This window comes from Wolffia australiana, chromosome 4 (genome assembly GCF_029677425.1).
Source record: "Wolffia australiana isolate 7733 chromosome 4, ASM2967742v1".
NCBI classification, from domain to species: Eukaryota; Viridiplantae; Streptophyta; class Magnoliopsida; order Alismatales; family Araceae; genus Wolffia; species Wolffia australiana.
The window spans coordinates 22,689,011-22,704,773 of NC_135838.1; the positions used below are offsets into that span (position 1 = coordinate 22,689,011).

A 15,763-nucleotide genomic window follows, 5' to 3' on the forward strand; every position below is an offset into this window, starting at 1 on the left:
CATATGGGATAACAGGATTCGGGTTTTGTGTTAAACTTGGAATCCCTTTATCCCATATGGAAGGAAATAGAACTCTTTGTTTCTACTTATTGGACGGTGTCCTCATATATTAAATGATAAATTTATATACGGGTCCTAAAATATAGCGATAATTGATATAAATATTATTTTAATATTAAATGTAATGTCAGACTCATTTAATATATACAGAGAAACTTTTTTGATATCTTCCATGTGGGATAAAGGGATTCTGAGTTTACACTAAACTTCGAATCCTGTTATCCCATATGGAAGAAAAAAATAATTTTGCACTCTATATATTAACCAAGATTGAATATAAATCAAAACCAAACAACGCTTATTAAACTAACTCGTCTAACATGATACAAAAGTTATTTTTTTCAGTCGATACCGGATATCGATATCCGGATATCTGTTCCGATATCCGGATATCGAAATCCGATATCCGGTGTCCGATACCCTGATATCGGACGGATATCGGTTGGGCAAACCCTACGACTAAGTAAACATACTAGCCTAAAAACTCTTTTATCATTATTTTTATTAATCATATTCTTAAAATTTTAACCAGGGTAAAGCGAAGTGTTAGGTAAAGAACGATAAATGATGTTCAACTAACAAAACTCTTTCAAGAAATGAAATACTTTTATTAAGGGATGAGGCGCGAGGAGCGTCAAGATTAAGATGAAGATGATCGTGAAGATTAAGATGAAGACGCAAGTGAGCGATTGTGGAGTTATCTTTATCCGGCTGGGAGTTTACTGTTTACAATACCCTGCATGTGGGACTGCTGCCTTCCATGCTTCCCAGGCATCTACTTATTATGCACTAAGGAGAGAAAACCAGCAATTTGATAATGTTCTATCAATGAATGATAAGCATCAGCAAATTTAATTGAACTGAGCTGTGAGTTTAAGAGCGGGTTCGACGGCGCGACTTTAGGAGCTGCATATCTATATAACATTTCTGCTTGAAAAAGATCAGGAGTTAACAAGACACAGTTCTTGCAGTTCTTTCAGAACCAAAAATCTTGTTCTTCAATCATTCTAGGAAGCTCAATTAATCTTTAAATATCTTAGAAATTCTCTTATAAACAAAGAGAGGTGATGCTAATCACTAAGGTTATCTAGCAGATAAACGAAGGTGATGCTAATCTCCTAGGTTATCCAGCGGATAAACGAAGGTGATGCTAATCACTGATTTATCAGAAGAACAGTTCTTAATTTTAATCAGAAGAACAGATCCAGAAAACCATGGAGAAAGAAAGAGAGTATCGCATCTATAATAGATATAGAGACCGTCTCCAGGTAGAGAATAAGATGCCAGTAAATCCATCTAGTCCCGGGACGCTATCTTCCGACAAGTTCGCAAAGTGAATTGATCAGATAGATGGAAAGCAACATGTTGTTATCCTCCTCAGTCACCTATGATGGAATATAAGCCATTCAGTTCTTTCTTCATTCGCATATTGTGAATTGACTTCTTTTCTTCTCCCGCTCGTAAACTGGCCCCTCATAACCTGCTAGAAAAGAGTTGAATAGTAAGAAGAGCATGTCCGGATCAGTCACTTTGCTGCACCTTGCTCATCATTAATCATTACTTCGTAACCTTCGTAACCTTTGGAACCTTTGGATAACCTTCGTAACCTCTTTCTATTATGTGCGTTGTCACCAGAAATTTTCTTTCTTTAAGATGTCTAAGTGTTTTCTTGCCAAGGGAAGGGTACAGTTCATGATTGTGCTTGCACTTGCACTTGAGGACTTCATCCTCACCTCAGCTTGATACATCTTTTTTTTAACTCCATTATTTAATTTCTTCACCCGTAAACTAGCCCCCGCTTGCTTGTCTTCATCTTAATCTGAATGCTCGTCTTCATCTTCATCTTCACACTCGTCACGCCTTTATTTCTTTTTTTCTTTTTTTTATTTCTTTTTCTCCGGCTTCGCCGCTTCGCTCCGTCATTCGCGTCTTCATCTTAATCTTCACACTCGTCTGAATCTTAATATATTCACCGCTTCCACGCCTTTGGTTAGGAAATAAAGAACAGAAGAAGAAATTGAACCAGAAGAAGAAAGAAGATTAAAATGAATGAAAGAAAATAATAAAACATAAAAAGAGGCTAAGCACCGGCCGAGCATGGACTGGAATAGATCAGCTATTACCAATCAGGATGTCGAGTCCACATCTCCTCAAACCGGAAAGGCCAAGGTTTTGAGGTTATCCAGCGGATAAAGAGTAGCTGAGGGGTGAGTGAGCGGGTTATGAAGTGAAGATTCATCTTAATATTACGAAGTCAATTCAGATGAATGTTACAAAGTCAATTCATCTTCAGATTCAGAAGGCGGGCAGCGACTCAGATGCTCAACTTTGGTAATAGGGAAGACATGGCGCCCATTAGTGGAGTAGAGGATGCGATCCAGTCTTGCCCATTTACATGATCCTCCTTCGCTCGGTCAGTCGCATCTTCATCTTAATATTCACCGCTTACTCGCCTGGTATATTTGCTATGTGACCTTGATATCCCGCATCAAAACAATTAATTGTTTATTAAAAAAGAAATGTGAGGTATCAAGTCTTTCTCAGAGAAGAGCACTGAGTTGAAGTCTCCACAGCAGGTTAAGAATGAATGATGTAGAAAAAGAATATAAACTACAGAGAGCATCGAAGCAAGTAATCACACTTGACATATAAAAATGTAAGGTATACATCTGAAAAACCTTCAATTACCTAGTGAACATGTAAGAAACGCTTCGCCCCTTTTGCTCATCGCTTTGCCTCCCGCTCCGTCGTGCCATCGCGCCAAATGCAACTTCAGAACCATTAGCGATGTCATTTTGCACCCCCACATTTCAGAGGAGTCAATCATCAGCTCTTGAATAGCAAAAATAGAAATGGAATGGGAATGGATAAACTAGCTCCACTGGATACTTTTGGTCCCCTGTTGTTCCAGATCAGGTTCTACAATCACTAAGTTAAGTTCGGAAGTGGAAGTTTCAGTTCAGGAATTTACTTTACCTAACACTTCGCATTACCCTGGGAGGGCTGTTTTGTTGATGCTTTCCTTGAATGAAGAAGAACAAAGATAGCAGGAGGTCACGTAGATCTTCTATTTCGCCGCTTTGATTACTCGTGACTTCATGGTCTTGGAGAGTTTGCTTCTACATAGAAACGAAAACCTCCGAAAACATTAGACAGGGAAGAAAGGGGAGAAAGTCAAGTCTAAGCGCCATATGGCACAAAAAGGAAATCCTATTTCGGTAAGACTTGATCTGAATCGTAGTTCAGATCCAAGTCAGTTCAATGAGGGCGACCATGAAAGTCACCAAATGGGTCCGTCTTTTCCCATCCTGACTAAATAAAGTGGGAATCCGGGATGAACACGACTTCTTCTAACACTAGAAGACCACAGGAAGACACCCTGGACAAGAGCATGTTGCGAAAGAAGCACACTGGTTTGCTTTGACTGTGTCTCTGGGGCACAGTTGAATGTAGATATCATGAACAAACAGGATACCAGGCCAAGAAACCCGGGCAACCACTCCCCTAATGTGCCAATCGCTAGGGCATCTAGGGCCCCGGCGCCCAGCTCCGCTGGAGAGGCCATCATTGATCTGGGTTTTTTCTTCTAGGATAGACTGACTAATGTCGCGAACGCCTAGCCCCAGGTTATGAAGTCAAGAATTAATCAGGAGCGAGTGAGCGGACGCGAGTTTACAAGCGGACTTTAGGCGTGAGTGAGCAGGAGCAAAAAGTGGATAAGAATAACATAAAAAATTGCTAAGTTCAGATCAATGAATAAACCAAAAGAAGAGACATTTCTTGTTCGGTGCCGCACTATGCTCCGCTTATAAAAATGATTCGATGGAACCGGTGAACAGATTGCCTAGGAGCGAGGGAATCTGGGACAGAGGGCTCGTAGTACCCGCTAGCGCAGCTATTCAGTGGAAGGGAAGGAGCCTAAACCCTTATTTTTTTAAGAAACAAAAGCAGTACAACTCGGATGAAACTAAGCAGCTACCATTCCGACGCGCCCCTGATGATTAAGACCGAACTCTAAAATGGAGCCTAGTTGAATTGAAGCTGTCATTAAAATCATAGAATGGAAAAAAAGAAAATGGGCGGGATATGGATGCAAATATGGATGGGGAGTCTCGCTTAGTAAAGAGACTTTTAGGTTCTGATTTCTCAGAATGAATTTACTCCGTTCTCTAAAAATAACAACCTGCTCATAATCTCGCCCCTCAGCTGTCTATTTCTTATTCATTCAGGGCACCCTTAGTGGACTTGGCAGTGCTCCTTTCTCAAACCAGAACAACTCTGAACGTTAGGTGCTTAGGAGCGGGAGCGGGAGCGAAGCGATGCGTGACTCTAGGCGCTTAGGAGCAGAAGCGAGTTAACCAGCGGGAGGGGATAAAAATGTGATAGGCTTAAGCTAAGCCTATCACAAGCAGCTTCTCTGCTTGATTGGCGGGGAGGAGCATCTCTATGGGGCAAGGTTGTTTTCAAGTGCTTTTACTTCGTAACCACCGGGTTTGGGAAAAGCCAAAATATAAAATGTGACATTATGTTACGTGAAAACCTTTTGCTCGAGAGCCTGTGTAAAAAATAAAGTTCCAGAGAGAGAACATAAATACTTATTGTAATGCCTTTGTCTTGTCTTTATTGTCAGGCCTAGATCTGAACATTATAATAATATCTTTGACTTGGGTCCCCATGAATTAAAGAAAGTCCTATTGATTTCTTGCTCTCCAAGAAGCGTGATACCCTCATGAATCTTGCGGAATACTCTGCCTGGAGGAAAATTTTCCTGTGTTCCCTTTTGTGGTGCCAGGGTAAGTATATTCTTCTTTTCATTTTCTCCAGATCCACGTTCATGTAAGATCACCTCGATCCAACATATATCTTGGAGCGGGAAGAGAATTTTAAACTGTGAAATAGTATCATCTCCCCTCTTACCCCTATTTCCAAATAAAAATAAAAAAACTTTGCCTTGGAGTTAACTTAACACACCCCCAATCATTCTCAAACTCCCCAGATGCATCCTTTCCTTTTGACCAAGGAGAAATTCATGCGTAGGGGCTTACGTCTGAATGGGAACGACGCAAGGATCCACAACCAAGTTTATCGTTTCATATCTGCCGTCCTCGTCGTCCCTGCTGTCAACGTTGACATCGAGCAATTTATTAAGGCCGACGGCAGAGGAAGAAGCTCCAAGAAAGGCAAGACTCAGCTGAGAGGACAAGAAGGAAGAGAGAATCGCAGAGAAAGGAAAGGATGGCGGACTCCGTGGTTTCAGAGAAGAAGATCGCCGCGTCGCCGGAGGAGGTGCACCCCCACAAAGCCTACGGCTGGGCCGCTAGAGACACTTCTGGTCACCTCTCTCCTTTTCGCTTCTCCAGAAGGTTGGGTTCTCTAACATCGCCTCTTTTCATGGATTCTCCGTCTTGCTCTTCTCGGAACTGCGTGGATTTCCGGAACCGTTCGCGCGCTTATGCCATTTGATGATCCTTTCGCGCTCAGCAACTATTGTGCTTCTCTGCAAACGTATTTTTTAGCTTGTTCTCCCGGGGAGATAGGAATTTTCAGTCTCTTTGTTCTCCGAGAAGAAGACAGTATTTAGTCTGCTTAATCTCTGCTAGTTATTTACACTGGAACGTCTAAGTTCCCTTAGCGTCTTTGAATGAGTAGAGACAGAGAGAGAGAGCGAGAGAGACAACCGAATATCTCTTTGCTCTCTCGGACCAGTATAGAGAGTCTTCTGCTTTCCGTTTTCGAAAATTTTACGGCTACTGCTCCTCTCTCTATTGCACCAATTATACTTCACAGATGACGCCAAATCCTTGATGTTTAATTTTTCGATTTCTTTGGAGCGGTATTAGATCCCGGAGATGTTTATGCCCAGTTTTGCTGTTTTTCTTTCTCTACCTCTTACAGAGCCACCGGAGAAGACGATGTCAGGTTGAAGGTCCTTTACTGCGGCGTGTGCCACTCCGACCTCCACAACATCAAGAACGAGTGGGGAATGACAATCTACCCAGTTGTGCCAGGGTAAAATAATCCCCCCCACGATACTTTCTTTCATCATTTAGTGCATAGAATCTGGGGCTTACTCCAGCAGGGCCACTTCCCTCTATCTCACGGATCTGGTGAGATTGGCTCAGCGTGGAATATCTCCGTTCTCTCTGTTTCTACTTACTCATCTGATCTATACTATCTGCTCTCTCTCCCTCTTCCCTTTCTTTAGATCTAGAGCAGTTTACAAGCTCTCATCTTAACTTGTATCCCTGAAGCATGCAAAAACACCTCTTTCATGTTCCATCGGGGATGAAGAAGTTGAAGTTGTATTGTGAGAGGTGGGAGTGCTGAGGAAGTTAGTCGGGGGGGGGGGGGGGGGGGGCCCTGCCAGTGGATAGAAGTGCTGGAACGAGGATATGTAGTTGAAGGCTGTATCTTCAGAAATTGAGTTGCAAAAATCGCGGAAGAGTCTGAGAGAGAAGAAGTGAGAGAGGGAGAAGTGGCTTGCGACTGATATGGCGAGGAAGATAGCGCAGATAGAAAGTAAGATATATTGATAGCGAGATGAGTAGATATATGGTTGGAGAGAGGAAGAGAAGGAGGGAGGGTGGAAGAGGAAAGGAGGGCGAAAGAGAAGGAGAAAGGCAGGGAGAGAGGAAGATGAAGGGAGGACGGAAGAGAGGGAGAGAGAGAGGAGGAAGAGAGAACGGAGAGAGGGAGAGAGAGAGGAAGAGGAAGGGGGGGGGAGGAAGGGAGGGAGAAAGAAAGGGAGGGCGGAAGAGATGGAGAGAAAGAGGGAGGGAGGGAGGACGAGGAAAGGAGGGCGGAAGCGAGGGGAGAGAGGAAAACGAAAGGACGGTGGAATAGAGGAAGAGCGGAAAACGTAAGGACGGTGGAATAGAGGAAGAGCGGAAAACGTAAGGACGGTGGAAGAGAGGGAGAGAAAGAGGAAGGGGAAGGAGGGCGGAAGAGATGGAGAGAGAGAGGGAGAGAGGAGGAAAAGGAAGGCAGGGCTGAAGAGAGAGGGAGAGAGGGAGAGAGAGAGAGAGCTAGAGAGAGAGAGAGGAAAACGGAAGGACGGTGGAAGAGAGGGAGAGAGAAAAAAGAAAGGACGGTGGAAGAGAGGCAGAAGAGGGAGAGGACGGGAGTGCGGAAGAGAGGGAGAGCGAGAGGGAGAAAGGGAGGAAGAGGAAGGGAGGGCGGAAGAGATAGAGAGAGGGAGGGAAGGGAGGGAGGAAGAGAGGGAGAGAGAGTGGGAGGGAGGGAGGAAGGAAGACGAAGGGAGGGCGGAAGAGAAGGAGAAAGACAGAGAGGGAGGATGAGGAGGGGAGGGCGGAAGAGATGGAGAGAGTGAGGGAGCGAGGGAGGGAGGAGGATGAAGGGAGGAAGAGGAAGGGAGGCCGGAAGACATGGAGAGAGTGAGGGAGCGAGGGGGGGAGGAAGAGGAAGGGAGCGAGGAAGAAAGGGAGAGATCGGGAGAAAGGGAAGGAGAGAGAGGAAGATAGAGGGCCCTCGGAGAAAGAGATTGGGAGTCAAATCTCACCATTGGCCGTTTGTTCTCATTTAGGCACGAGATAGTGGGCGTAGTGACGGAAGTCGGGAGCCGAGTGGAGAAGTTCAAGCTGGGCGATAAAGTCGGCGTGGGCTGCCTAGTGGATAGCTGCGGCAGCTGCAACTCGTGCGAGGATGGGTTCGAGAACGACTGCGCCGGCTGGGTTCTCACCTACGGTGTCATCGCCAGCGACGGGACGATGACCTACGGCGGCTACTCCGACTTCATCGTCGCACCGCAGCGCTTCGTAGTGCGCTTCCCCGACAGCATCCCACTGGAGAAAGGTGCACCGCTGCTTTGCGCGGGTATTACCGTATACAGCCCCATGAAATACTTCGGCCTCAACCAACCCGGGAAGCACCTCGGCATCGTTGGCCTCGGAGGTCTGGGTCACGTCGCAATCCGCTTCGCCAAGGCCTTTGGCGCCAAGGTCACGGTCATCAGCTCCTCCCCCGCTAAGGAGAGAGAAGCCATTGACAAGTTCGGCGCCGATGCTTTCCTCATCAGCCGCGAAACAAATCAAATGGAGGTCTCGTCTCTCTCCCACGCATAAACAACAGCTAGTTTGGAGTCTCTGAGATCTATGAATGTTCTTTTGTTTCAGGCCGCGGCGGGCACTATGGACGGTATTATCGATACGGTGTCAGCGGTGCACCCTCTAAACCCCTTGTTGTCTCTGCTGAAGAACCAGGGGGAGCTCATCTTGATTGGAGTGCCGGAGAAGCCGCTGGAGATCGCTCCATACAGCTTGATCAGAGGTAGGATAAAACGATAAGACTCAGGCCCTCTTCCTTAACCCTGACTGTATGGATTACTCTGTGACACGCCCAGGCAGGAAAAAACTAGCAGGAAGCGCTATCGGAGGGATGAAGGACACTCAGGAGATGCTGGACTTCGCAGGCAAACACGGGATCACGGCGGACGTGGAGGTCATCCCCATCGACTACCTCAACACCGCCATGGAGCGCCTCGCGAGGAACGACGTCAAGTACCGCTTCGTTATCGACGTTGCAAACACCCTTACCCACCCTTAGGAGAGGCCCGTCTGCCTTCTTCAGCGAGTCTCTGCAAATAAGGGAGTGATATAGGGAAGCTCAAATTTCTATCACATTACGTTTTCGTTTCCCCTCCCTTTTTAAGCTTGGTCACTCTTGATGGAATTAGGCGCCACGTTCTTTGCACCTTTATCACTTAAAGATATCATAAACTCTGACCTTATCGCGAAAGGACACACTCGGGAAGACGCTTGTTCGCTGACAACCTCGTAGTCATCGCACGACCGGGAGTGATATCCGTTACCCAAAAAGGAAGAGCAATTGACGCACTTCGCAGTGGGGATAGGCATTCATCATCGGTTACGTCACACGTCACCGTGACAGTCACGTGGTGGATGACGTGACGTATCGGAGAGTCCGTGACGATGATGGTGACGGATAGCCCTTGACGGCGACGGTGATGGTGACGGGTAGCCCATGACGGTGACATGACGATTAATCCGTCACGGATGACGTCCGTGATGGAATTTTTCATACAATTATAATTTAATAGTAATTATGTGCTAATTATCCAATTGTTTAAAATGAGATGTATGTTTTAAAATTTTATGATAATAAAATTATGGCCTTAAAATTTCGAATGTAGGTAGTTTATAATTTAAGGTATTGATTGAAAATTTAAAGAATTTAATGAATTATTTATTCACAGAAAAATGGGACATTTAGATATTTTTTAAATGCAGGTTGACAACTAATTTGTTGAGGCTTGACAGGGGCTGTAAGAATTTGTTTGTACCAATTAGTTTATTGGCCAAGAAATTATGGACTCATAAACGCAAAGTCCACCGAAAATCAAAGTTTTGTTTTTACATTTTGTAAAATTTTATTTACATTTGGAAAATAATTAAAGAATTATCCTACTAGAGGAATTTAATAAATTTATATAATGTTGGAACAATGTAGTATTTAATGTCTTATAGTTAAATATGTTAGGATACCAAAATTGTTGACATCATATAAGTAACATTAAATTTAATTGCTTGGTTGGGAATTTAATTTTTTTACCGAAAATAGTTTGATTAAATCTGAATTTTTCTAAGGGTTTGAAATAACTACTGTAACAATTAACCTGGCAACGCAGTCTTCAAGAAGTTATATCAATAAATTAATTTATTAATTTATTGAGCCATTTATTAACTCACCACTGATAGATAGAGTATATAATAAATTTTTATAACGATTGAGAAAATGCCAAAATTTTAAAAATGATTATGAAGAAGGAATCTGTTTTGAAGTTTTGTTGTTCTTATAAACTGATTGAAACAGATTGAGAGAGAGTCAGAAAGACAAGTTAGTAAATTCGACCGAGTGAACACAATATTCTTGTTTTTATGGGGAGTTGGCGGCGCTATCAAAGAATCGCGGTTGCCAGTCTTGAAAGACAAAAATATCATCTTTGAATAGACTCCGGCGATCAGGTCCTTTCCGAGGGGCATGATGCTGGAAAGAAATACGTGTCCATTTGACGTCGACCCACCTGAAAACGCATGCAGAACGTTGGCATTGATTCCTTAAAGATAGACGGCGTTATACAGAGAGATTAAAAAGAAAGAGAGAAAAAACAGTCTCCATTCTTCTCAGTATCTCCTAGGTCGAAGCTAACACGGTGAGTTTTTTATAGACTTATTCAAGCCGTAAAACAGAGACGCACGGTAAATAGAAAACAAAAAAATTCACTACGTTCCGATCAAATTTCCGTTCATATTGACTTAGGAATGCTTGGATCATGCATTAGTCTACGAGTAATTAACAATTTCATTTTTCACTATTATAAATTTAACGTAAATGCTTGATATCAATTTCGACAAGAATACGTAATCGGCTAGAAGTAACTTACGGTGTCAATTTTGAAATGACCGTTGCTGAAAAATTGACGATGCTACAAAAAAAATGACCACCAAGACCAACGATCCTGCAAAAAAAACTGACCATTGGTTACGTTCGAAAAAAATTGACCACTGTTGGAAGGAAATAAGACCAAAGACTTACACTAGGCGTCATTGTCAGGAAAATCTTCCCCTCTATCTCCATCGCACAACTGACTATTCTCGGCATGTAACCAGCACTTCACTGGAACCAGGAGCTCGATGCTTTCAGCACTAAGACGTGCGCGCTTGAAAGTGACAACTGCACGTCCGGCCGAGAATAAACTTTCTGCTGGCACACTGGTTGCACAGACTAAGAGGAATTCTTGCGCTAGTGTAGAAAGCCATGGGTAGGATCGTGCACCAATACGTGCCCACCATCCCAATGCTGTCTCATTGTCCTTCCTCTCCGCTGATTGCAGATACGCCTCCAATTCCTCCGCTGGCGTTGGTACTCATCGTTCCTTCTCTCTAGCTGGTAGTACGCCATCAATAAGTTCGGCGAGCTAGTCTTCATCCTTGGGGTCGTTACAGATAAGGTCTTGCTCACCGTGTTTGGGCATAAGTTGGCGGACGAATGCAAGTGATTCCTGAATGTCACTGGAGTCAAGCGACGCTCCCTTGTTGAAAGGGTCCAGAATTGCATCTGTCGTCGTTGCACGGTTCTTCGAAATCATCCTCTCATATTTTAACATCTTCGACTTCATGCTCTCACAAGCTCTGCAAATGCACGCAATCTGTGCGGCAGTCATCCTCCTTCCCAGTGCAAAAATCGTGGCCATATCGAAATTCAACAGGATCGTGTCGACATGTCGCAACAGGGGCTTTAGGATGCGGATCACTTCCACGACTCTCACTGTCTTCGAGCCACTCACATACTTTGTCGTTCGATAAAATGGCCCTAAAATGTCGCGGAAGTCTGCCAACATGTCCCCCTCCTCCCTTGAGATTCTGATGTCCTTGTCGGTCACCGACATAATCTGTAACGCCATCAAATCGACGACTTCTCTCTTCTCCAATGCAGCATGCAACATGTCATGCGTACTATTCCACCGCGTCGGGCAATCTAACGGCAGTTGGTTGTGATTCTTCCCCATGTCGTTGCATGTCTTCACGTACTGCTGTCGTCGTTGTGTCAATGCTGGGATACTCGTCACTAATTGCCGAACACGGGCAATCGCATCTCTGATGACTCTAAAATATGTCATCAAATAATCAAGTTCTCAAGTTTAAATTCATTACAATTATCTTGTGAATTCATGTTAAGTTCATGCATATGTATTGTTTTATGAAATCACTAACCCCACTTGATTCTTTGAATCAAGTGGAATATATTTAACGTTTTATGGCTAGTGAACATTCAGAAACAGGTTAAGAAGATCAAGGAAGAGAGGAGGATCAACAGAAGTGGGCAAAAAATTCAAGTGGCAAAATTACGAAAATGCCCCTGGGCATGACTTAAGAGAAAACCTATAAATACTCTCTTGAGAGAGGAGTTTAGGTGTTCAGAATTTTCTCTAAGGAAACTAGGGCTTGGAGAAGAGGATTTCTGCACCCTCCAGGAGCTGATGAGCTTTTGGAGTTGGAGAGGAAGAACAGATGAAGATAGCTTGGATTGAAGAACCACGCCGCCGCAAGGACGTGACACCCGACGTGGGAAATCGCAAGCTTCAGCCCTGTAATCCCTCTCTTCTCAGATAATTTTGGTTGGGTTGGAAGAGTCACAAGATCTTCCAATGTTTTCCAACCGAGGATTGTTTCGTTTAGATTTGATTTCAGTTTAAACTTTGTTCCTTTGTTGTTCAAATCGTCTTCCCCAAATCTTCCAAAAGAACAGAACTCCTCCGCATCTCCACCACGGCGTGTGCAGCAAAGCCGCCGCGCTCAGCCGTGCACAGCCGCACGCAGCACGCAGCGCGTGCACCCGCGTGCAATCACAGACACACAGCGCGCGCAGCCGCGCTGCAGCCGCCGCAGCAAGGCCGCAGCGCGGCAGCAGCGCGCGCAGACAGCTGCGCACAGCCGCCGCACGCAGCGCAGCACGCAGCAACGCGCAGCGCGCAACACGCAGCACGCAGCCGCGCGCAGCACGCTGTTGCGTGCAGGCATTCCGTGCATAGGCAGCCGCCGCGCGCTGCATAGTCAGCACGCAGGAGGCCGCTAAGCACGCAACACCTTGCGCGCAGGTTATCCCTGCACGCAAGGTGTTCGATCCTTTGCCCCAAAGGGCAAAGGATCTGTCTACAGAGAAATTCTCTGTAGACGGCTTGATTAAGTTGCACTTTAACGCATCAAAGGAATTTCCTGCTGTTTTCTTTTGCTCCCTGTGGATCGACCCTCACTCGCCCTAACTTGTGAGGTTTATAAATTCGTTGAATAAGCTTAATCCTCACACATGTTACTGATAAGTAACCAGTAAAAAACACAGTAAAATTAAGCTTATCAACTGGCACCGTTGCCGGGGAGCACGGTATAACAGTAGGAATTTTTATTTTCTTTAAATCTACAGTCAATTCTCTGAATCTACAGTCATTTTTTTTGCAAATCTATAGTCATTTTCCTGAATCTACAGTCATTTTTGTTGATTCTCCTAGAGCTGAAGGACTTAACAATCCTCAGCCTATTGTTATTCTAACCGTTTGCTGAAGATTTATGGTAGTAACACGTTCAGGAGCTGGTGAAAAATCTGCAGAGAAGGACATTAGAGACACCTCTCCAGATTCTACAGTTACAGAACCTGAAATTCAGCAGGAGAATATGGCTGAAGAGATTCATCAGCATCATGAGAGGAGAAGGACCATGCTTGACAGGTCGACACCGTCGGGAAGCCTACGTCAAACTGATGTAAATCTTAACATCGGTGACGGTATCTCCTTCCGCTATGACAATGCATTAATTCATTCCTTACCTGAATTTAATGGACTGCCTGCTCAAAATCCTTAGAATTGCTTGATGACTTCCATATTAGGTGTTCATCTCAAAACGTTCCAGGAATTTCTACAGAAATTTTAAAAATGAAATATTTTCCTCTAACTTTGAAAGACAAAGCATTTTCTTGGTATCGTAATTTAGGAATCACCTTTAACTCATGGGATGAGATGCAAGGAAAATTTCTGCAAAAATTCTACCCTCTCTCCAAAACGAATTTCTATAGAAGGGAAATTCACAATTTCCATCCTCATGATGGAGAAGCTTTTAGTGAGTCATGGGAGAGATTCAATGATTTGTTGAGGAAATGTCCTCACCATGGCATTGAACAATGTCAATTAGCCCAAATATTTTATGAGTCTCTCTCTGATTTTATGAAAAACAAAGTAAATCTCGCTACCGGTGGAACGTTCTATACTGCATATGAGGATGAAGTTTTTGATATTTTGGAGAGAGTTGCAGAAACTGATTTGCAGGAGATTGGAGCCAATCAGAATGGGAGGAATGTGCAGCCCAAGAGAGCAGGAATTCTGCAGGTCAACGCCAAGGAGGGAGAGCTACAAGCGGGCCTAAGGGAGACCAACCAGAAATTGGAGGAGCTCACCTCTACCTTGAAGAATGTCTTCCTAGGTAACTCTCCCATCATCAAAGCTAAGATCTGCTCTCTCTGTTTTAGCAGGGAACATGAAGATGGAGCCTGCCAAGCCATGGAAGAAGAGGTGAAGGCCTCCAATCAGCCGCAACAACCGTGGGCAGGTCAAAAGCGGCCAAATTTCCAAAACAGAGAGGCCTTCCACCAAGGAAACAAGCCGGCAGCTCAGCCCCCGTTCCAGCAGAGACAACAATTCCAGCACAGGCCTCCACAACAGTATCAGGTTTCATCTCAAACTCAACCTGATTTCTCTACATTAACCCCCGTCATTTCAGATATGATCGAAAAGCAAAACCAAAAGTTGCGGACGGAGATGGAGATGCGAATGCAGGTGATGATGGAGTTCCAGACTAAACAAATGCTGGAGTCACAAGAGCAAATGAGGAAGCTGCTGGAGAGTTTCAGGCCACCCTCTGAGTCCCAAGGTATCCTTGCAGAAAACACTTGCACTTCTCAACGTTTTCCTACGAAACCCGTCATCAATCCATGCAATTTGCATCATATTCAGCATTCTAGCCATGAAGAAATGGATGAATTGGATCCTGAAGTTCTGGCAGCCTCAAGATTGAGGAATGGAAAAGAACTTCAGGATCCCTATAGGTATTCTGTAGAGAACACTAGGAAGAAAGAGGAGTCAAGGGAGCACGAAGGAGAGGATCTTCCCGACGGCGATGAACCCTTACCTTCCACAAGTGGGCAACACATACCTTACCCATCTGCCCTAACGAGAAAGAAACCTGTCTTTGATTATGAAAACAGGTTGCTAGAGAACTTTAGGAAGGCCACAATGACAGTCACTATGGAAGACATGCTTAGGTGTGCACCATCACTTAAGAAATATCTTAAGGACTCTTGCACAAATAGAAAGAATAGGGAAGTTGTTAAACTTTCCGAAAATGCCTCTAGCATTTTAAATGACATACCTATAAAAAAGAGGGATCCTGGTGCCCCTTTTATCACATGTGACATAGGAGGAAAGACTTTTTCAAAAGTCTTGTTAGACACAGGAGCAAGCATCAGCATCATTCCGACGGCATTGTATGAGGAATACAGCTTCGGGGAGCTTGAAGAGATCCATATGGACCTACTCTTAGCCGACGGAACGGTCAGGCAACATGAGGGACGATTGACTGATGTCACTATCACTGTAGAAAATTGTGAAATTCCTGTAGATTTCATAGTAACTGATGTAAAAATTTCAGGAGACTTTAGCTTGGCTCCTGTCATTCTAAGAAGACCGTTTTTAGTGACGGCTAGGACTATCATGGACTGGGAAAAGGGGATTGTCGAGTTTAAGATAGGGAAGGAAAGAGTTCAACTTGAAATTTCTAGGATGATGAAGTGCCCCTTAGGGAGCAATGAAGAGCTCAGATTCTGCACAGAAAATGAAGGAGAAGAGGGAAGAGTGAAGGAGTACCTATCCAACATAGAAAGTAGAGAGCTAGATGATGAACTCTTAGACTCTACAGAAGTAAAAGCTCACCCAGAACTTAAACCACTTCCCTCTACCCTCAAGTATGCCTATTTAGACTGTACAGAAAGTTTACCTGTGATTATATCTTCATCCCTCACTCCAACACAAGAAGAGAGCTTACTCAAAGTGCTTAAAGAGCATAAATCGGCCATAGGGTGGACTTTTGATGACATCAAAGGAATTCCATCTTCAATTTGTGAG

General features: G+C 44.3%; 1 protein-coding gene and 1 non-coding gene across 2 annotated transcripts; one reads left to right on the plus strand and one right to left on the minus strand.

The window, feature by feature from the left end:
• Positions 1-5,215: 5,215 nt before the first annotated feature.
• LOC144702434 (8-hydroxygeraniol dehydrogenase-like) lies at positions 5,216-8,769 on the plus strand. The gene is made up of 5 exons (XM_078574473.1): positions 5,216-5,423; positions 5,956-6,069; positions 7,604-8,117; positions 8,193-8,346; positions 8,420-8,769. Exons 1-5 carry the CDS (start codon positions 5,296-5,298, stop codon positions 8,620-8,622), a joined length of 1,113 nt encoding a protein of 370 aa, XP_078430599.1. The 5' UTR covers positions 5,216-5,295; the 3' UTR covers positions 8,623-8,769.
• A 4,885-nt stretch (positions 8,770-13,654) lies between these two features.
• On the minus strand, positions 13,655-13,760 carry LOC144702846 (small nucleolar RNA R71). The gene has a single exon (XR_013581419.1). It is a non-coding gene; the product is annotated as a small nucleolar RNA R71 (small nucleolar RNA).
• Between the last annotated feature and the right edge of the window lie 2,003 nt (positions 13,761-15,763).

Coding starts and splice junctions, on each gene's coding strand:
- LOC144702434 (XM_078574473.1), top strand. CDS start 5,296: ATGGCGGACTCCGTGGTTTCAGAGAAGAAGATCGCCGCGTCGCCGGAG. Junction 5,424..5,955: donor CCTTTTCGCTTCTCCAGAAG/GTTGGGTTCTCT, acceptor TACCTCTTACAG/AGCCACCGGAGAAGACGATG. Junction 8,118..8,192: donor GCGAAACAAATCAAATGGAG/GTCTCGTCTCTC, acceptor CTTTTGTTTCAG/GCCGCGGCGGGCACTATGGA.